Source organism: Aulonocara stuartgranti (genome assembly GCF_965226115.1).
Source record: "Aulonocara stuartgranti genome assembly, chromosome: 7".
Lineage (NCBI taxonomy): Eukaryota > Metazoa > Chordata > Actinopteri > Cichliformes > Cichlidae > Aulonocara > Aulonocara stuartgranti.
In genome coordinates this window covers 43326391-43344600 of record NC_138945.1, presented here as the reverse complement: position 1 = coordinate 43344600, position 18210 = coordinate 43326391, and the positions used below count along the sequence as shown (strand labels likewise).

The 18210-nt window shown below is 40.5% G+C and overlaps 1 protein-coding gene across 1 annotated transcript in view; it reads left to right on the top strand.

Moving 5' to 3' along the window:
• Window positions 1-15290, top strand: part of carmil2 (capping protein regulator and myosin 1 linker 2) — a 63303-nt gene extending 48013 nt beyond the window's left edge. Inside the window, exons 33-41 of the mRNA XM_082541283.1 lie at window positions 1488-2358; window positions 2883-2987; window positions 4223-4259; window positions 4872-4940; window positions 6270-6520; window positions 7567-7699; window positions 7835-7924; window positions 8409-8510; window positions 8619-15290. Coding sequence (XP_082397409.1) covers window positions 1488-2358; window positions 2883-2987; window positions 4223-4259; window positions 4872-4940; window positions 6270-6520; window positions 7567-7699; window positions 7835-7924; window positions 8409-8510; window positions 8619-9184 — 2224 coding nt within the window. The 3' untranslated portion in view covers window positions 9185-15290. The remainder of the gene's footprint in view (window positions 1-1487; window positions 2359-2882; window positions 2988-4222; window positions 4260-4871; window positions 4941-6269; window positions 6521-7566; window positions 7700-7834; window positions 7925-8408; window positions 8511-8618) is intronic.
• Window positions 15291-18210: the final 2920 nt, after the last annotated feature.

Sequence of the window (18210 nt, the reverse complement as noted above, 5' to 3'; positions counted from 1 at the left end):
CTAAACAAAGCCAATTAAAACAAAACATAATCATTTCTGTACTGTACTCTGCTGTGCAAGTCAGCCTTATCTTACTAATTTTGTACCGTGGGAATCCTTATGAAAGCGGGGACAATGATGATCTCACCCCCCACTCCAGTCTTCCCTTCAAATGGAGATATGTCTTTAGGGTATACCATCACAGACTGCCTACAAGTGTTTTGGACCTCAATGTATATGGGGTCTACCGATATGTTCCTGTAGTAACTAGAGCCCATTCTGGTCTTAAGTCAGGATGCAATTCTCTAAATATCCTCAAATCCAAACTTGCCTCTTAAACATGGTAACACCTGAGGCAGCTCTATTCACTGAAGGAGACTGTGACATGCTGTTAAAGCTCTGGCAGCTGAATCAACTTGTACACATGCAAGATTTTATTTTGTGTCACATTAGGATCAGAATACTTTATTAATCCCTAAGGAAATTATGTGGTTACAGAAACAGACTCAATTAAATGTAATAATACAATATATTATATCCATCCACATTCTTTTGCTTATCCTTATCAGGGTAACAGGGGGGCTGGAGCCTATCCCCGCTACCATAGGGCGAAAGGCAGGGCACACGCTGGACAGGTCGCCAGTCTGTCGCAGGCCTAACACATAGAGACAGACAACCATTCGCACTCACATTCACACCTATGCAAATCTCTGTCAGTACTCTCACTAGAGCATTTTGAACACCAGTAAATCAGATTGACCCAGCCTGATTCCTGACCACTCCGTGTGTGCGATTTACATGTTAATTATTACTCAGGCTTAATGTAAACATCCATGATTGAAAAAAATCGACTCTTCCAGTAAATGTAAGAATCAGCTGGTTGAATTAAGACCATATAAGAGCCATTACACCAGAATTGCCATGTCAGAACAGCAGTTTGTAGCATTTTTAGCTTTTACACAGCAGACAGGAAAGTAGGAAGAGAGCAACGTGGAATAATGTGGAGGGCATGATCTGGGATGGACTCAAACCCAGGCTTCTGCAACCCTTTCGTTGAGCATTAGCAGCACCAGGTCAGAACAGCTCTGTTGCTGTGTTGACAACAACATGTTATGTTGGTGTAGCAGGTGTGAACTTCAAACAAATGTCTTTCCCTTTGGTGTTAGCGTCCTTCATTTTCTCTATACTAAGCTAACTCTCCCGAAGTAAAGACAAAACTACATAGACCTGACCGGGCTCATATCCACTCAGGACCAGAGCCATGATTGGACTAATATATGTATTTATTTAACCAACGGGTGAAGCAAATTTTAAGCATATTACATGGAAGTCCAGGCGTAGCTTCCAGGTTTTTTGTCAATCTGTCGGAGCTGTTTTTGCCCTGTGTGATGTTTGCATGCATGTTAGCTGTGTGCCTGAGCTCAGCATGTCTTTGGTCCTGTACCAGTAGTTGTAGTACTGAATGTCTCTTCTTGTCTGTTGCTCTTTCTGCTGTTTTCCTGCTGCAGAAAAGGCCAGTGGGAGGAGTCAAACCCTGCCCAAGCCACTCCCCCAGAGTCAAGCTCCACCCCCTCAGTCTCAACCCCCTTGTCCTCTACGTCTGACATTATCACCTCCTCTACCACCACTCTCACTTCACCCTATGCATCCACTGACATGTCCTTCACATCCACTGATGTTCCACCCCTCTCTACCTCCATTCCATCCACCTTTTCTTCCGTCACCACCACCACCACCACCACACTTCCCACCAAAAATATCAAGAAAAAGTTTGGTGACTTCTTCGCCTTCAAGAGGGCTCGAGTTGCCCGAGCCACCAAGGCAAGTGGGGGAGAGGGAGGAGGAGGAGAAGGGGTGAAGGTCAAAAGGACCTCCATTGCAGACCTCATTCGACCCCTCCGTGAGGCCAAAGAAAGGGAGAGGGAGAGGGAGAGGGACAAGGAGAGAGAGAAGGAGAGAGGGGCAAGGTCAGTGGAGGATGCTAACATTTCTAATGATGCCACCACCACAGAAGGAATCTCCGCCACCAGCCAACATCTTGCAGGCGATGTGCGGGAAAAGAGATCGCCTGCCCAGACGTTAACCATGATGATGCCACCCAGTGAGACCACTCCCTTGTATCCCACCATCACAACAAGCCCTGATCTCACGACTACTGTACTTTCCAATCTGGAGGAAGAGGCAGCTCCTGTCTTGCCAGCTCGCATGCCCAGTCCTGTGGTCACTCGCACTCTGACTGAGCAGGACAAGCAGCTGGTAGGGACTCCATATGGAGAGAGGAGACTAAAAGTGACCAAGAGGGCACTGAGAGAGGGAAAGAGCCAAAGTCTCATACTGTTGACGGGATTAGAGACTGATGACAAGGATACACCCACTAAGGTCAGTCTTGTGATACCTGTAACATCATAATAACAGTAAATTATGAGATGAATCTCGATGGGAACCAAGGTTTCTAAAAAAGCTAATGTCAGAGACAAGCCTTTATTTTGAATTTCTCTTGTTTTAAGTCTAATCTTAGCATATTAAGGTAGAACCTTTCCCTGTTCTTTGACCTGCTCCCATTTTATATTGTAAATGATGCTATTTGTTGTTGATACAGAGTAAACGCTTCCTCAAAGGTCTACCTGTTGCTATGATAAATTTACCACGTTATCACTTTCGTCGCCTGGATATGACCAGTACAACAACACAGTCGCGTCTTTGCTGTGCTCGTGTGTTAACACAGTGATACTATTAGTAAAATTCTAGTAGGGCTTCATGCCCATTCTCATAAAACATCTACTCTACTCTCAGTCTTTATATTGACAGTTTTCAAATAATACCAACGGAACCAAGCCAAGCCAGTGCCTGTGTGTGTGTGAGGGAACAGTTATTGTTCTAAGTGTTTCTGTACTGTCTTTCAGAAACATGCTTCGGAGAGCACATCTAGTTTTGAGCAGAAGCTTCAGGTGATGTTGCACAGAATGGGCGTGGCCAAAACTCCACCTGCTGAAACCAAGATGAGCCAGGTAAATGGGGGAGTGCGCATGTGTGTGTAAACATTAATCTGAACATTGTTTGCCTTAAATATTTTATATGCAGGACTATCGCACCTCTTTTATTTTTTATCTTTTTAAATTGTGAGAAACACTCCTCACACATTCTCCCACATCCCATTTTGAAAGTTTGCCAGAAAACAAAAGTGATTCAGTCTCATTCAATTATTTTTCCCATTTAATGAGTGATTGATTAAGAAAATGGATGATAGGTTGGAATGTCTTAAGAAAAACCACATATCTCAATTTTTCAATATTCATTGAGTCTACTCTCATTAAACGTACATTACAGATGAGTGTGGAAACTTCACAGTTTTTACCCCTGAGCCATAACAGGCTGACTGAGTATTGTCATCATCCTACCAGGCAGCCAGGCAGTGTCCCAGTAGTTTTGTAATTAAATAGTATATCATCATAGTTTTATGATTCAAAGAAATATGTAGATCTAAAATTACCTTTAACTTAACAGACATTTCCACTCCTCTGTAGTAGGCTAGTGCTATTAATGGGAATAGAAAGCAGCAGTAATGGCAGTTTTCACACTGACACTGAGAAAATGCTTTCCTACTCTATCTGAACACCCAAAGTGCTTTACACAGTTTGTCTCATTTACACCACAAGCACTTTTTCCTGTGCACTTTCTAACATTCGCACACACTTACACTCTGATGGATGCATCAGAGAGCAACCGGGGTTAGTATCTTGCCCAAGGATATTTGGCATGTAGACTGGAGCAGATGGGGACCTTCTGATTAGTAGGTGACCTGTGTTCTTCTGCCCTAATATGTTTATGTGGATAATCTGGTTCAAAAATGCTGGAAAATATAGAGCAAAAAGCACCAAATTGCAGCCCATACCTGTGCACTTTGAAAACCAGTAACTTGGTCAGTTTTCATAGTATGACGTTAAATTATAACTTTGTTTTAAAGAGTACAAGAAAGTTACTACAATGAAAAACAGGTTTCAACTTTTTCAAGTTTTCACTGCTTTTATTGGAATGACCCAAACCAGCAAAATAGACAAAAATGGTTGGAAGAGAAAACAAAGGTGAATAGTAAAATCCCAACTACCTCATATTTATCTTTTTTATTTATTTATTTAACCTTCATTTAACCAGGAGGGCCTTGAAATTCAAATCTCCTTTTCAAGCAAGATCTGGCTACACGAAAATACATAAGACAAAAATAAGACTAATTCCTCTTTTACAGAATAAAGATGAAGAGCTGAGAAAGGCCAACTCTGATGGTAAGTGTTTTTGCATAAATATCTCTACCATAAAAAATATATGTTGTGTATAAGTGTGTTTGTGTGTGTGGTTGTCAGTGTGCAACTCAGTGTTGTGTGCAGTGTAATGCCCTTTAAGTTCACTACGTAAAGGCCAATCCATTTGTCATTTATAACTTACCATCCACTTTCCCTCCCACTGTCGCCAAAGTGCTTGCTCACAGGGGGTCATATAATTGTTGGGTTTTTCTCTGTATGTATTATTGTAAGGTCTACCTTACAATACAAAGCGCCTTGAAACAACTGTTGGTGTGATTTGGCGCTATATAAATAAAATTGAATTGAACTCAAATTGAACTATTCTGATTAAGTAACACACTGTCTTCCAACCTTTTTAGTGTACATGGTTATAAATCAAATTTAGTTTAATTCTTTAACAGAACATTCGAGTCTATGTGTTTCATATAGTTTTATAAATATTGTTTTTTTTCCATCACTCTTCTTATTTTGTTTGAGTCATCACTACTAATCCTTGTTTTAAGATCTGCCATCTAGAGCTGTGTGATAAGCTGTAGGATTCACATATTATTCGTAATATTCACTGTCTTCTACTGTCCTGTCACTGTCCCTCAGGTGCTATTCTTGACAAACCTGAACCACCTCCCACATACATGAAGCCCAGGACTATGTCCACTTCATCAGGTATCAATATTTCCTTGCTCATGTCTACATATAAATTATAATCTCAATCTATAGCTTGGAAGAGCCAGTTCAGCAAAAAAAAACAAAAACCCACGGTATTGCTGTGTGGGACAATGCACCAGCATGAAGAAGTCAGTGATGATCGACCAGTTTTCACGTATTTTGTAAAAAATTGAAATATGGATCTGTAACACTTGTCAGCTGTTACAGGACCCCAGCACAGTCAGACATGCACAACCAATGAGGTGAATTTGTGCCTGTGCCACACCCTTTGCAGAAAAGGTGTGCAGCAGCACTGCTTCAGGATGTTGAGCTGCATAATCCACTGGAAGCAATATCCGCTTGCACAGGGAATTCTGTCCCAGAATTAAGGGATGTGTTGGGTGGAAGATAACTGCAGCCGTAACTTTATGCATTTGCCACTGTTTCTCATTTCTAGCGGTCTATGTCCCCATGCACACATCTGACCTCTATGAATATTGCCTCCAACAACACTCCCGGCTGAGCCAGGTTTTGGTGGACTGAGGTCTGCGTGTAGCCCGAGTCCACCATAGCCTGCCGTGTACCCCCTTGGCATCTTACCAGAACTCTGTACATGAGTCAGCTGCTCACGCTGTGCGGCTGCCTGCTCCTGGTGCATTTGAGCCAGGACGTGCATCTGCTGCACGGGCTATGGGTCTAACATCATGTGTTGGGATGTTGGGTGCCACTGTAACACTCTTCAGCTGTTACAGGGACCCAGCACGTGCTAGGGTTAGGGTTAGGGATGTGCACAAACGATGTGGCTCAAGTGTCCTTATTTACAGAGTGAACTTGTTTACACAGTTTGTTTTTTCAGACTGTCATGTGGTTCCAGCTGTCCCGCTACCCATCCCAGCGTCAGCTCGTACCTCCCCTCCAAGGTGCCGGCATGCTACTGAAATAATAGAGGCAGGATTAAACAATCATTGTCAGCTCTGTCTGCGGAGCCACAGACCACACCCAGCCTCAGCATCATATGTATTAAAAGAACAACTTTATAATGCTTTATAATAAAGTTGAACATAGTCTGGATATCACGTTGTAATGTACTATATGTAAACAGCAAAGTTTAGTCTTTGGAGGTTTTAGTTTTGGTGGACATGGGACACTGGACAGTGAGTGACATCATAAACTTGTTTCTGTAGTGTAACCAGTCTGATGTATCTAGGCCTGTGATATGAGAACACAGGAAGTTCTGTACTAGTATGCCATGCTTTCTGTGTATAATCTACATCCTTTTAAACATCTGTCCAAACTATGGGCACTAACTGGGAACACTTGCAATGTCCCTTTCACCCTGCTTCCCAGCTGATCCCAGGCATCCGATCAGATCTCTGCACCCCGTTCAACCAGATCCTCTCCTTCCTCCAAAGCCCGCCCTCCCAGAGCGTCCTATTGGCCCCCTGCCACCCAAACCTGCCATCTCAGCCAGACCTCCTCTCTCCACCCTGGCTGCTGCAGGAGGAGCTCGTCCCTCTTCTGCTCCTCCTTCCAGCAGCCCAGTGGAGCGGCTGGAAGGAGGAAAACATGATGGCAGGCCAGAGGAGACTACAAGACAGGTAGTATATTTAATTTTATTGTTGGCAATAAGATCATTCAGAAGGTGAGACTGTATACAAAGCTATTATTGTTTGATTATATATTAGGTAACTAAGTAGGGCTGGGCGATATGAGAAAATATCACTATAGACATCACAATGTTTAAATAACCCCCCAAAACAAATGTTATTGTCAACCATATAGTGGTATATGGTTGAACTGGTATACTCATTCAAACTGACAATTCAGTCAGGGGGTCATTAATGTGATGACCTCAAATTACAGAAACATAAGCCTAGACAGTGACTCTAAAAACGAGTGACCAAGAACAGTCGCAGGTGTCACAGCTGGTTCATTTAAGGTTTTCTTTGGTGTGTGGGGAGAGGCTGACATGCAGAGTTTAAAACACTCTTCTTTATGCAGTGGATGACTTTTCAGCTGGTGAAATAAAGTCGTGGTACTGCTTTTACCAAAGTTTTATGGCAGGTTTTGCAAATTACTGCGTTTTGTTCGACATCCTCCTTGTGAAATCCAAACTACAGCAAGTGTCATTCTCTCACTTATCTGAAACTCCCACAGTTGCCATATTTTCTGGTAGCCATTTTAATCATAGTGTGTGGAAAACTCACAATACATCGAGTATATTCAAAATATCGCTCACCCCTATAACTAAAAACACTTTAGTCAATAGAAAAAGAAAGGAAAACTGAAATTTGAAAAAGAACGTTTAAACAATATTTTGTGCTTTCAGAACTAACTGAACTATGCTTTCTTTCATTTTGTAAGGAACTAGCCCGTTTAGAACCAGTACAGGAGTTTTCACTTTGATAGCCGCGTCTAGGTGATGATTCACATTCATGTTGTTCTGTTAAGAGGAAAAACACCTTTTTGTCTGATCATATTTGACATTCTGAAAATGAAGGACTGCATTTAAAAATAGCTGTTGATGCAGTGCTTTTGTTAAACCCTTGAATTAAACCTTCTTGACTGATTCGCTGATTTCAAATCAATGGTGGCGTACAGAGACAAAATTGTGTCAATGAACATCTGGTGATTACGTTCCTAGAATGGAAGCGAGGACGGTTTCCAGGGTGGAACATCGAACGTGTCGTCTAGAAAGGAGCTTCCTTCAGTCCCACCTCTCTGGAGAAGTCCCGGTACACAGGATCGCGCTGAAAAAGCACAATCAGTGACAGAGGGTTTGTCTTACCTGTCTTATTAAAAGAAATTTAACCAAAATTGTGGTGGTTCTGATACAACTTTCAATGCGTTTTAAAGAGAAATCAGCTCTGGAATCCAAGTCAGTGTAAATAAATGATTGTGTGTATTTTCAGAGAGTCTTCCTAAGCCACGTCAACACATGAAGCCTCCTCCGCAGCGTAGAGCTGTGTCTGTCCATGAGGATGCCTTTGCCATGACACAAGGTGAGGCTTTGATGAAACTGTGAAAAATAATGCTAGCAACAGCAAATCCCACAACTGGTTAAATGAAAAATATTCAGAAAAGTGTGATTAAAATAAAGATTATTAGAGAAAGTCAACAACTTTCAGTTTATCACCCCCAGTGAGTGTTCATGGCCAGAGACACAATTCATCGTAACCTCTCAGGCTGATGTTACTTTGTGCGTCTTGTTTGATGTGGGCCTGACATTTAGAGTTTCAGTGTCCGGCTCCTCCAGTCCGCATGTCAGAGATACTGAACCGTGAGTTGCCCCGATGTATCCAGAGTGTGTGTGTGATTGTCAGACAGGCTTAGAAAAGAGTCCGTGTATCAATGTGTGATGGTTTGCGTGAGGCTTTGAGTAAAATGTTTCATCCATTCGTCACTGTGAGGTTAAGTGTGGTATTCTCCCAGAAAGGGATAATTGATGATTGACTCTTTATTAAACCTCATACCCTTCTTTTTCAGAGCTGAAGGCAGTGTTACAGAGGTCACCCATCCGTTTCCGAGGCAACAGAAGTGATCTGCCATCCTGCACTGAAGATCCATCCAGTGGAGAAGGACAGAGAGGTCTTCATAAGTCATGCTCATAATTTAGCCTTTTTGGTCGATCCTTTTCCTTCTTTGTTTTATTATTTATTATTATTACTTATTAATCTATATCATTCATCTTCACAGCCAGTGACATGGGAAGGGAGACTGATAAAGATAAGAAGGGCATTCCCCAGAAGGACGAGCTGCAGGAAAGACGAGGAAGAATGGGATGTGGAAGCACAGCAGCCGAAACCAAGCACCCCCATCAAGGAAAGGGTGAAAGCCCAGGCTCAGGGTGTCCCTCCTTTACAGCTCAAGCTCTACATGAAGCAGATGCAACCCAGTTTTCCAGCCATGCATTTGACAAAGCTTTACCCACCCAAGAGAGGCTTCCACCACAAACCCGAACACTGGAAAAGTCTCCAGTGATGCCCCCACCCAAAAATACCACTAGCACAGCCCCAGCATTGCCCCAAACTCTAGATAAATTACTAGTCTCCCCAGCACCTCGAGGAAAGACCCTCAGCACAATCCCAGTCACGTCTGGATATTCAGACGTCCCCCAAGTAAGTCCTACATCCCACAAGAAGAAGGTCCCCAGCCCGGTGGATCTGAGAAACAGCACACCAGAGAAAGAGACCATCTCTAAACATCACACAGTGAAGGCAGAGGCAGCAGACCAAAGAACTGAGCCCCCTCTGTCTGAATAGCATCCACAGACTGACTTACCTAAGCAGAAAACACATTTAGGAGGGAGAGGTCTGAGACATCACTGCGATCTGGAACTGAGGGCGTATCTGAGAGTAGTGTGAGTGTTTTAGTGCAGCAGATAAGTAGAAAATCACAGTCACTAGACCTTTGTTTGTTTGTTCTTGTGGAGCCATTGATTTGAAAAATCCCATTAACCACTTGAATTTTAAAATTGGTCCCAACGTGGCTGCCCACTGGTAAATTTCAGAATTTTTATTTTGACATTTAAAACACTGAACAGCACTTTGTGGGAAATTTCAAGAGGGCAGTAAAGCTGCAATTTCTACACAATCGAAGTATTAAACAGATAATATTGATAATAAATGTCACCCCGGCCGGCGGACACATTAACATAAGCTGTTTAAGCTTGTTTATTGGCAATAACCTGCCATCTTTTATCATATCAGATCAAGTATAACCAGCCGTTTTGTTAATGCAGCACTTTCTTCTTAGAATAATATATAATCTTGCTCTAGATATTGGCAGTTAACCATGTCACACAGCGATCAGGCCTTTTAATCCAGCTCTAATTGTTTTTATAAATAAAGTATTTTTTGTAAATAAATCAAGATGTCAGCCTGTATCTCTGAATGAACTAAAAGCTTATGTGGACCTCACAGGCCAGACTGTAAACCTGTGATTTTGTAGAATATGATGCATCACTGTAGATTAAGCAATATAGTCTTTAAAAAAAACCTGCTCAACCCTAAACATGTGCGGCGGTAATACTGCTCCATGTCACACTGATGGGGAACATTTTTCTGAAAAATCATTAGATAAAAAAAATGCTACAAATTTACTGCCAGGAAGGAGAGCAGAGGTGAAGAAGTCAACCAACAGCAAGAAGCTGTTTTAATCTAATTCTGTTTGTTTTCTTAAAAGTAGGCTTTATTTATTTATTTATTTATTATTACTTTTTCATTTTGATTTTTTTTGGGGGGGTGGTAGGGCTACAGTTCGCTTGCCTTTCTGTAAAAGTCACTATAAGCCAGCAAGTGGTTTACACGTGAAAGATCCCCAAACCCAGCTTCTGGGAGTACTCCCAGTGCTGGTTGCATCAGCAGGGGCATCTGGCATGAACCTGGTGCCATATCAAACATATGAATCCATCTGTTGTGCCAACCACTTAATAAAGCAGCTCAAAAAAAGGAAACAGCTAAAAGTATCTTTACATAAGTTACAAAGAGAACGACTTCAAACTTCAAAGATGAACTTTTACATGGTCAAACATGCGTGGTTTGATAATGAGTTGTCCTCGTCTCTAAATGTTACGTTTCCCACCAGAGTCAGCATTTTGACATTTCAAATGGCTAATGGGATTCCTCAAGAGTAATCATAAATGAGTATATCTGCACATTTTGGTATTTGTATCCAATTATGAATGATTTTACTTGCACTATTGTACTCTCCTGTAGAATCGCTCTCATGTCCGGAGTGTTCTCGTTAAACGTGTGAGAACCACAGGTATGATACACCCAGATGGTACCGACTTCCTGCGTGCTAGCTTCTGTATAGTTGGTGCATTTATTCTGTGGGGTGAATTTTTGATTTATATTAGTTATATATACAGTGGAAGCACATGAATTACATTGCTGGCTTGTTATTGCAGTCTGTGCAAATTTACCCCAAAGATTAAATGTACTGATCGTTAGCTGTAGCTAGCTGGGCACATGTTCACCAACCATGTGTCTGCTGAGTGTATCAGTGTGTTGACAGCTCATCCTCTCATCTGATGTCAGAAATGATCATGCATTTCATCCTGTTATTTTGCTGCAGACTCATTATTTTTGAATCACATCCATCTTTGCATTGAACAATATGTGTCACCTATAAAATTCATTTCCATCAACCTGCACACATCGTTAAGAGTCTGAAATGAGCTTCATCAGCTACGGGACTGAAATCTTTTTCATGCACTTTCCACAAAAACATTCAATTTGTTAACAAGACATTTCTGAGCGTACCACAACATCACACTTGGTTTGATTACACCATGTCAGGCACATTAATAACAACTACTTAAAATTGTTATGATTTCAAAGTGAATTACAAACTCCATGCTGATAGCAGATGTCTTTTTACTTTGCCTTTTTGTCACCTTCTACAAAATGACTCGGTTTCTGGAAACTACATTTGTACTTCAAATCTAATTGTGACTAAGGTTATTTAGAGACATTATTTACATCATATTACTTGGTCACACTGTGAATTCTGAGTCCAGGCAACCTCTTTTGGATTATGCCAAGGGGATAAGTAATTAGTCACTAATACTACTGAACTCCTGCTGATTAAGATCTCATATTGCATATCCTTTTTTTGGAAGTTGAGGGAGATGCCTCATTAGAGGCCTCCACCATGAAGCAGGATTTGGGGTTAGTGAGGTAGGTTTAATCTGTGGGTTTGCATTGTGCCATAGTGGTCCCTTCCTCACTGGGGTACATCAGCATGTTAACTTCTGCAAGCCTAACATGCTCTGGGTTTGTTATGTTCAAGAAAAGATATCAAGACTATAAAACATTGTTTTCATATTTGTTCTTTGCTTATTTTCCTAACGACCACAGAAAGAGTAAGGCTACAACTGTCTCATGCAGCATAAGAATAAATTTTAGCAGCATGTTTACATAAAAAACAATTGTATAGTCAGATCTACACGTGCCTTAATGAAGAGGCAGTGATACTCATGACGAAGGCAGCATATTAAGTCAGAGTTTCCCTTCAGAAGCAGTTTTTTAGTTTGCATTATATTTTCAAAATCCTCTCTTTTTTTTTCTCGTTGTAGTTTGCTTGACATACGTATGCAACTCTATATACGGTTGTTGATTTTTGGTCATCAGTGCAAACACCACTTTTGCTATAAACACGTGAATAGGGTTCATTTGCTGAGTTGATCTATATGACAATACTTAATGTGATCATTATTGTTAAGCTTAGTTTCAGTTACAGTCACGCTAGGGTTGGAGGCCTCGGAGCCACCAAAGTGATTGGATCTGTGTGCAATCAGCTTGTGGTCAAGCCTTTCAAATGGTGTCTTTGAAGATGGGCACCAGGCCTGTAACCACGTGTAGTGAGTTACATCTTCAAAGTGGCTTTGGTCCATTAAGACAGTGATAAAAGGGCAATAAGATAAAAGTCAGACTATAATCAGCTGGGGTCAAGTTAGCATTTACATGCAGTTCGTTTGTAATAATATGTCAATTACCTGTTATAAACTGGGAAAAATTGCAAATCTGTTTGCTAAGTGTTGCAAATTTCAGTGAAGCAGTGGAATACCAAATGCAAGGATGGACTCGCCACTTGCAGCACAGGCATAATACATGATGACGTGAGGTGCGGCCCACCTTAAACAGTCAGCTTGATAAGCAGTTCATGGATTGTGCAGAATCCCTACACAGCAGGTCTGACTCAATCAGAGTAAATAAATGTGGCAAATTTACAATTTATACATTTAGGAACAAACAAAGATGAAGCTATTTCATTTCAGCAATGATCAGAATTTTAGTAAGAGCGGTGCAAATTTGCTGCTCAAAAGTGAGGCAGCAAGTAATGTATTAACAAATATAACACAGTGTAAAAGCAGGTTTGGCTCTTGTGTTTCTCTCTGAAAACAGAGAAAGAAACAGAAATAAAGGGGGACTATAGAAGAACCAATAGGATTGTTTTAAAAGTGAGCTCTTCTGATACAACTGTGTGTGTGGGCCCTGAGGACCAACACTCAGGGGCGTGCAGGGTTTAGCTAGAAAAGCTGGTTTATTACAAACTATTTAAACCTGAAATCTATGCATAGCAGCGCAAATGTGTGATGTAAAGAGCACAAAACATATTTTACTGTCAGATCCCGATCCATCTGTGTTAATGAAGATACTGTTTCTGTGTCACTCTCTGGGTTTTTCTGCAGACTCTGTTAAATTCTAGGTTCTTATTAAAGTCAGTATTATGTATTGTAACATTTAAACATGAATCTATGTAATAGCACCTGTCAAGCAAAGTGTGCACGCTGCAGAGAAACAAAATGTTTTCATTGTATACTGGTCTCTGTGTAAAAATGTGACTAAAGCACTGGAATGCAGGAACATGTGGGGCTTGGCTCTCGGCGCTCAGAATGACAACTCAGTAAGGATCTACAGGACAGAGCCAACGTTCTGGCTCTTGGCTCGCAGCTTTAAGCTGGTCCTGTGCTGATTGTGTACTTGTTCTGCTAACATCTCCCCAAACAAATGAGCACTCATAGCAGCAGCTATCACACAAAAATCAGGCATGTTGATCTGGCATTAAATTCAACACAAGTTGCAGTAAAATGCGAGCCATGAACCTGACTAAATCAGGTTTGTGTGATTCGTTGGATTATATTTCCACTTGGTGAAGCAGATAAGTTGTGTTCATCATCATCCGACTGACTGTAACCTGTAGTCAGTTTGTCTGTATTTAGAAACTAGATCAGGGTTATTTGGAAACCTTTTTCCTATTTGAGTGTGACGGCAGTCATTGCAAGTCTGGAGACAGGTTGACTCCCAACAGGCGACCTGTGCCTTGTGACTAAGAGAAGGGTGCTGTATGTTCAACTTCACAGCAACTACTTTCACATGGTTGCTGACAGCAAAAACAAAAAACAGTGCTGTCTCTCAGCAACTGTGTTTTTCTGCTCGCAAATAGGCCATCCTGTTTTTATTCTAGTCTGACTCAGGCTTAAGACCAACTACAAGGAAAAGGTACTTTGGGTATGTCTAAATTGTTTTGTATGTTTGTGTATTTTATTAGATTTAATTTCTAAGTAAGCACAAGAAGTGAATCCTTTACTACTGAAATAGATGGTCTGGAGGTGAAAATGGCCTCGTCTATTCCTATTGCTTTTCCCCTTTCCATGCAGTGCACAACACAGCATGTAACATCTCTGCAGGACCACAGTAGTGCCCAGTGAAAACTGCTTGGCATTGTGCAATGTTGCTATGAACTCCAAACTTTAATTCTTTGATTTCGTCCTCCAAAAGTCAAGAACGATACGAGTTGGATTTCCTCATAAACTAAAAGTGTTCAGGGTTGTTCAAAATCAAATGCATAAAACAGAAATACTTTACTTTTGCAGTGTTCACATACAACTGTCATGCCCAGTTTCTTTTCATTTGTCATATGTCGGTTCAGCCTTATCTTTAGTTTGGACACGTAAGGATAGCTGAAATTCTTCTTTAACAACATTCAATCAGGAGTACAGCACAAGACCTTTTAGTCAAGTACAAGTAAAATTAAAAATTAACCTCTTGAGATCCATCAGGTGGTTGGTGCTACTATATTTAGAACTTAGGATTAAGTTCACTGTTTGTACCCAAATGGAATAGAACAACAGTAAGTTTATACGTTTGCAAAAGATTTGAAAGTTAGTATCTTCTCGTTTCTGAAACTATGTTTGTGTTGCATTTGGCTAAAATACCACCTAATGCTGACCCTATGAGGTTTACTGGTGAGCTGACCTGAGCTGTTCAGAGTTTGGCATCATACGTTGAATTGCATTGATTTTTTTAAAAGAAATTTTGGTTGTACAAGTATCTCCAAACAGGTGGAAAAAAGCATTCACATTTATATGCACTGAAAATTATTACAAGTATTTATTTTAGTCTCGTATTTTAAATTTTTCTTTTTGCCTTGTTTTCACATTAAGCCTTTTTATAATCTCCAGCTGAATACATGGGACACTAAAGCTCCGCTCACTCATTTTTGTGGGATCACATGAATATATTATATTCGTATATCCATCCAATCACTCCTTTAGTCAGCTAAATAATTTTCTCCAGAGTCACTAGATTAAAAACAAAACTATATAATCAGAGGAAAATGTTGTGTTTCTCTCAGGGTGGTTGTTGTGAATGGTGTGTGTGTTTTATAAGAGCAGACCTCAGTTCACCTCCCTGTGATGTCTGACCCGAGCCTTCCTCTTATCCTGGAGGAGAGTTTATTTTCTACCTTCATTGTTATTTTTGCCTTGCACGCACAGAATATGTACAAAACTACATAACACAAAGTTATAAACAGAGTGTGAACCTATACTTGTTAAGATTATTAAAAAGTTAACTGAGTTGTGTGATAATTTTGTACTTTGTAAAACTTTGACTCAGTTGTTTGTTGTCATCGGTCCCTGTGAAGACTTTGTGCTCATTTTTTGTCTTTTCTCTTTCAAACCTTTCTCTTCCTGTTAAAAGGGAGTTTTTCCTCTACACTGTTGCTCATACAGCCTCATCGGATTGTTGAGGTTCTCCCTCTTAATATTCTAAGGTCTTTGCCTTACAATATAAAATGCCTTAAAACAGCTGTTGAAGCAAACTGGCACTATATAAAAAAAACTGATTAACAGTGAATTAGGAAAAAGCTTAGAAAAGGCTGAGTTGCCCATTAAAAGGTTTAACAGGCAAAGAGAACAAAAAACTGCATCACAATCTCAGGAAGTAAAGTTTTGGGACATTTAATGGTGTCCCAATGTCTTTAAAGATTCAACTACACTATAGAATAAAAGTTAAGGTTTCCCATGGGAGAAAAATGTCTTGAAATAAAGGAGCAATCACACTCCTGCAAGAATTGTTAAATAATAATTTAAAAAGATGCCAAATGTGTTCATATTCATCTCCCCGACTTTCTTTCTTGGATTCTGCTAGAGAAGGTTTGCATGGTTCACAGTTTACAGTAATTGTTATCTCACCAGCAATAATCTTACCTGATTTAAAACTGGACAATCTCCCTTCAGTGTAGTCTTCTTGTGTTCTAAACACTTGCACTTGTTCAGTGCAGACCAGAGCAGACCAGCCAACATCAGTGAGTCTCATGTCCAAACCTAAAGGCAGTTCAGGAGCATTGTTCTTCTCTTATATCGAAAGTTGGCGGACCGGATGCCGAACCATAAAGACGTCACACGTGTGATATTGCAATTAACACTCTCAAACGTGAACAACATACCAGTGTGTCGGGTCAATCTTTACAGTTAGTTACTTTTATTAAATTTCAGCTGCTTGAATAAAATAATTTGCCAGATATATGGATATTATCTTACTTTTAGATGAAAGATAAGTAGAGATCTAGAACAAAGAGCAACTGAGCAAAAGAAAAATAGCAGGAGTACAGAAGCTGCTCAGAGCTGCACAAGATGACTGTTAACTGTTTAGATAATAACACAAGAGGTTAGCTACTAATGTATTGTCAGGCCACTATTCGGCCATGGTGAATATTCCTGCGACTAAATCTTCTGTTGTTCCTCGTAAAGATTGTCTCACTCCATGAATTAAACTCTCCATCTTCTCTGATCTGCCTGCCTGGTCACTGGACCCCATTGCACCACCTTCTAATTTAATCTTGTGTCTTTTGCTCAGTTGCCAGCCTGCCTGTTTCCCCATGCTCATTGTTCCAAGTTTTCCTATGTTTTCTTTGGATAATAAACTCGTCAAATTATATTCTAACACCCATGGATCTGATTATCTGCTGTCTTGACAATACAAGGGAAGCTAGGGACAAAACACAGAGACAAGCCTAAGACTGACTGGACACGAAAGGGAACTAACAGCATCAAACCAAGGAACTAATAACCAGACACATAAATAACAGAACTAGAACCTACAAATCACATCCAAAACCTAAAAATAAATCATGAACCTACAAAATTCTTAACACTGTGTCCACTGCCCATCAACCATAACAAAACTTGTAACATCAAGTTATCAGTTTTAACTTAAAACTGAGGGCTATCTTCTAATTTATGCATCGTATAAAAACTTCACCAAAGGTTTCAGTTCTCAATTGAGAAAGCAGTACCAAGATTCAAAGAGAGATGTGTCTAAAGACCACAGAATAAATGCAGTAATGCTAGTGAATGACTTAGCTGGTGATTGATTGTAGTCTCAAAGAAGATGATAAGCTAAGGACAACCTGGAGAAAGATTATGCAGACTGGAGGCGTTTCTTTTTCTTTTGAGATTAAACTAGAGTTCATTGGCCATAAAGATGCTGCTTATGTTCAGAGAAAGAAGGGTGAGGGGTACAACCCAAAGAACATTGTCCCCACAGCGAAGCACAGTGGTGGAGGTATTATTCGTTTGGCTGCATCAGTTCATCTGGAACTGGGAATCTTATGAAGACAGAAGGGCTAATGAAGAAAGAAGGATATGTGAAGATTTGAAAAAACACCTCAAGCAGTCAGCAACAAAACTGGTTCTGGCCAGCATGATGAAAACATGCATCCCTCCTGATGAAGAACGATCTCCAGAAGACCAAAGGGAATTATTGACTGGCTTGCTCAAAGCCCTGATTTGAACCCTATTGAAAAATCTGTCGGGGGAAGTGAAGACCAAGGTTCATGCCAGGAGACCATCAAACCTGGAGGCGATTTGTCAAAGAAGAATGATCAGGTGACATGTGAGACTTGCTGAGAACTACAACAAATGACTGCAGACTGTTATCCAGCAAAAACAATACAAAACTGACTATTAGCATCAGGAGGGCTAATAATTTTGACCCTGGCAGTTTTGTTTCTAGACTAATGTAAGCATCCATAATAAGACTTTTGAAAAAGCTGTGTTACAAATACCATGCTCTGTTTAACAGCTCTTGGGAAATACTTTTGAAATTTTCATAGTGCAACTAATAATTTTGTCCTCATCTGTAGTTGTTGGAACAAAAGCAGAAGACAAACGAGGAAACAAAAACATCTGAAGAAATAAAAGAAAAACATCAGCAGCACATCAGTGTTTGCTTGACAGTGAACAAAGACTGGTTGTGTTGTTTGTTACGATGAACCCTGGATGAAATCATAGTTTTATACTGTGTATAGCACACAGAGCCTCTCCCTGCTTGAGCCTGACACATGAAGACATGCATCCAGGTTGGCACCCAGCATCATCTGCACCCTCTCTTTGCAGCCCTTCCACCATCTTCTTGAGCGGTCAATTCAATTATCTCCTCTCTCTTTTTACTTGAAATTATTACAATAACCACAAGAGAATGAAGATGTGAGAACT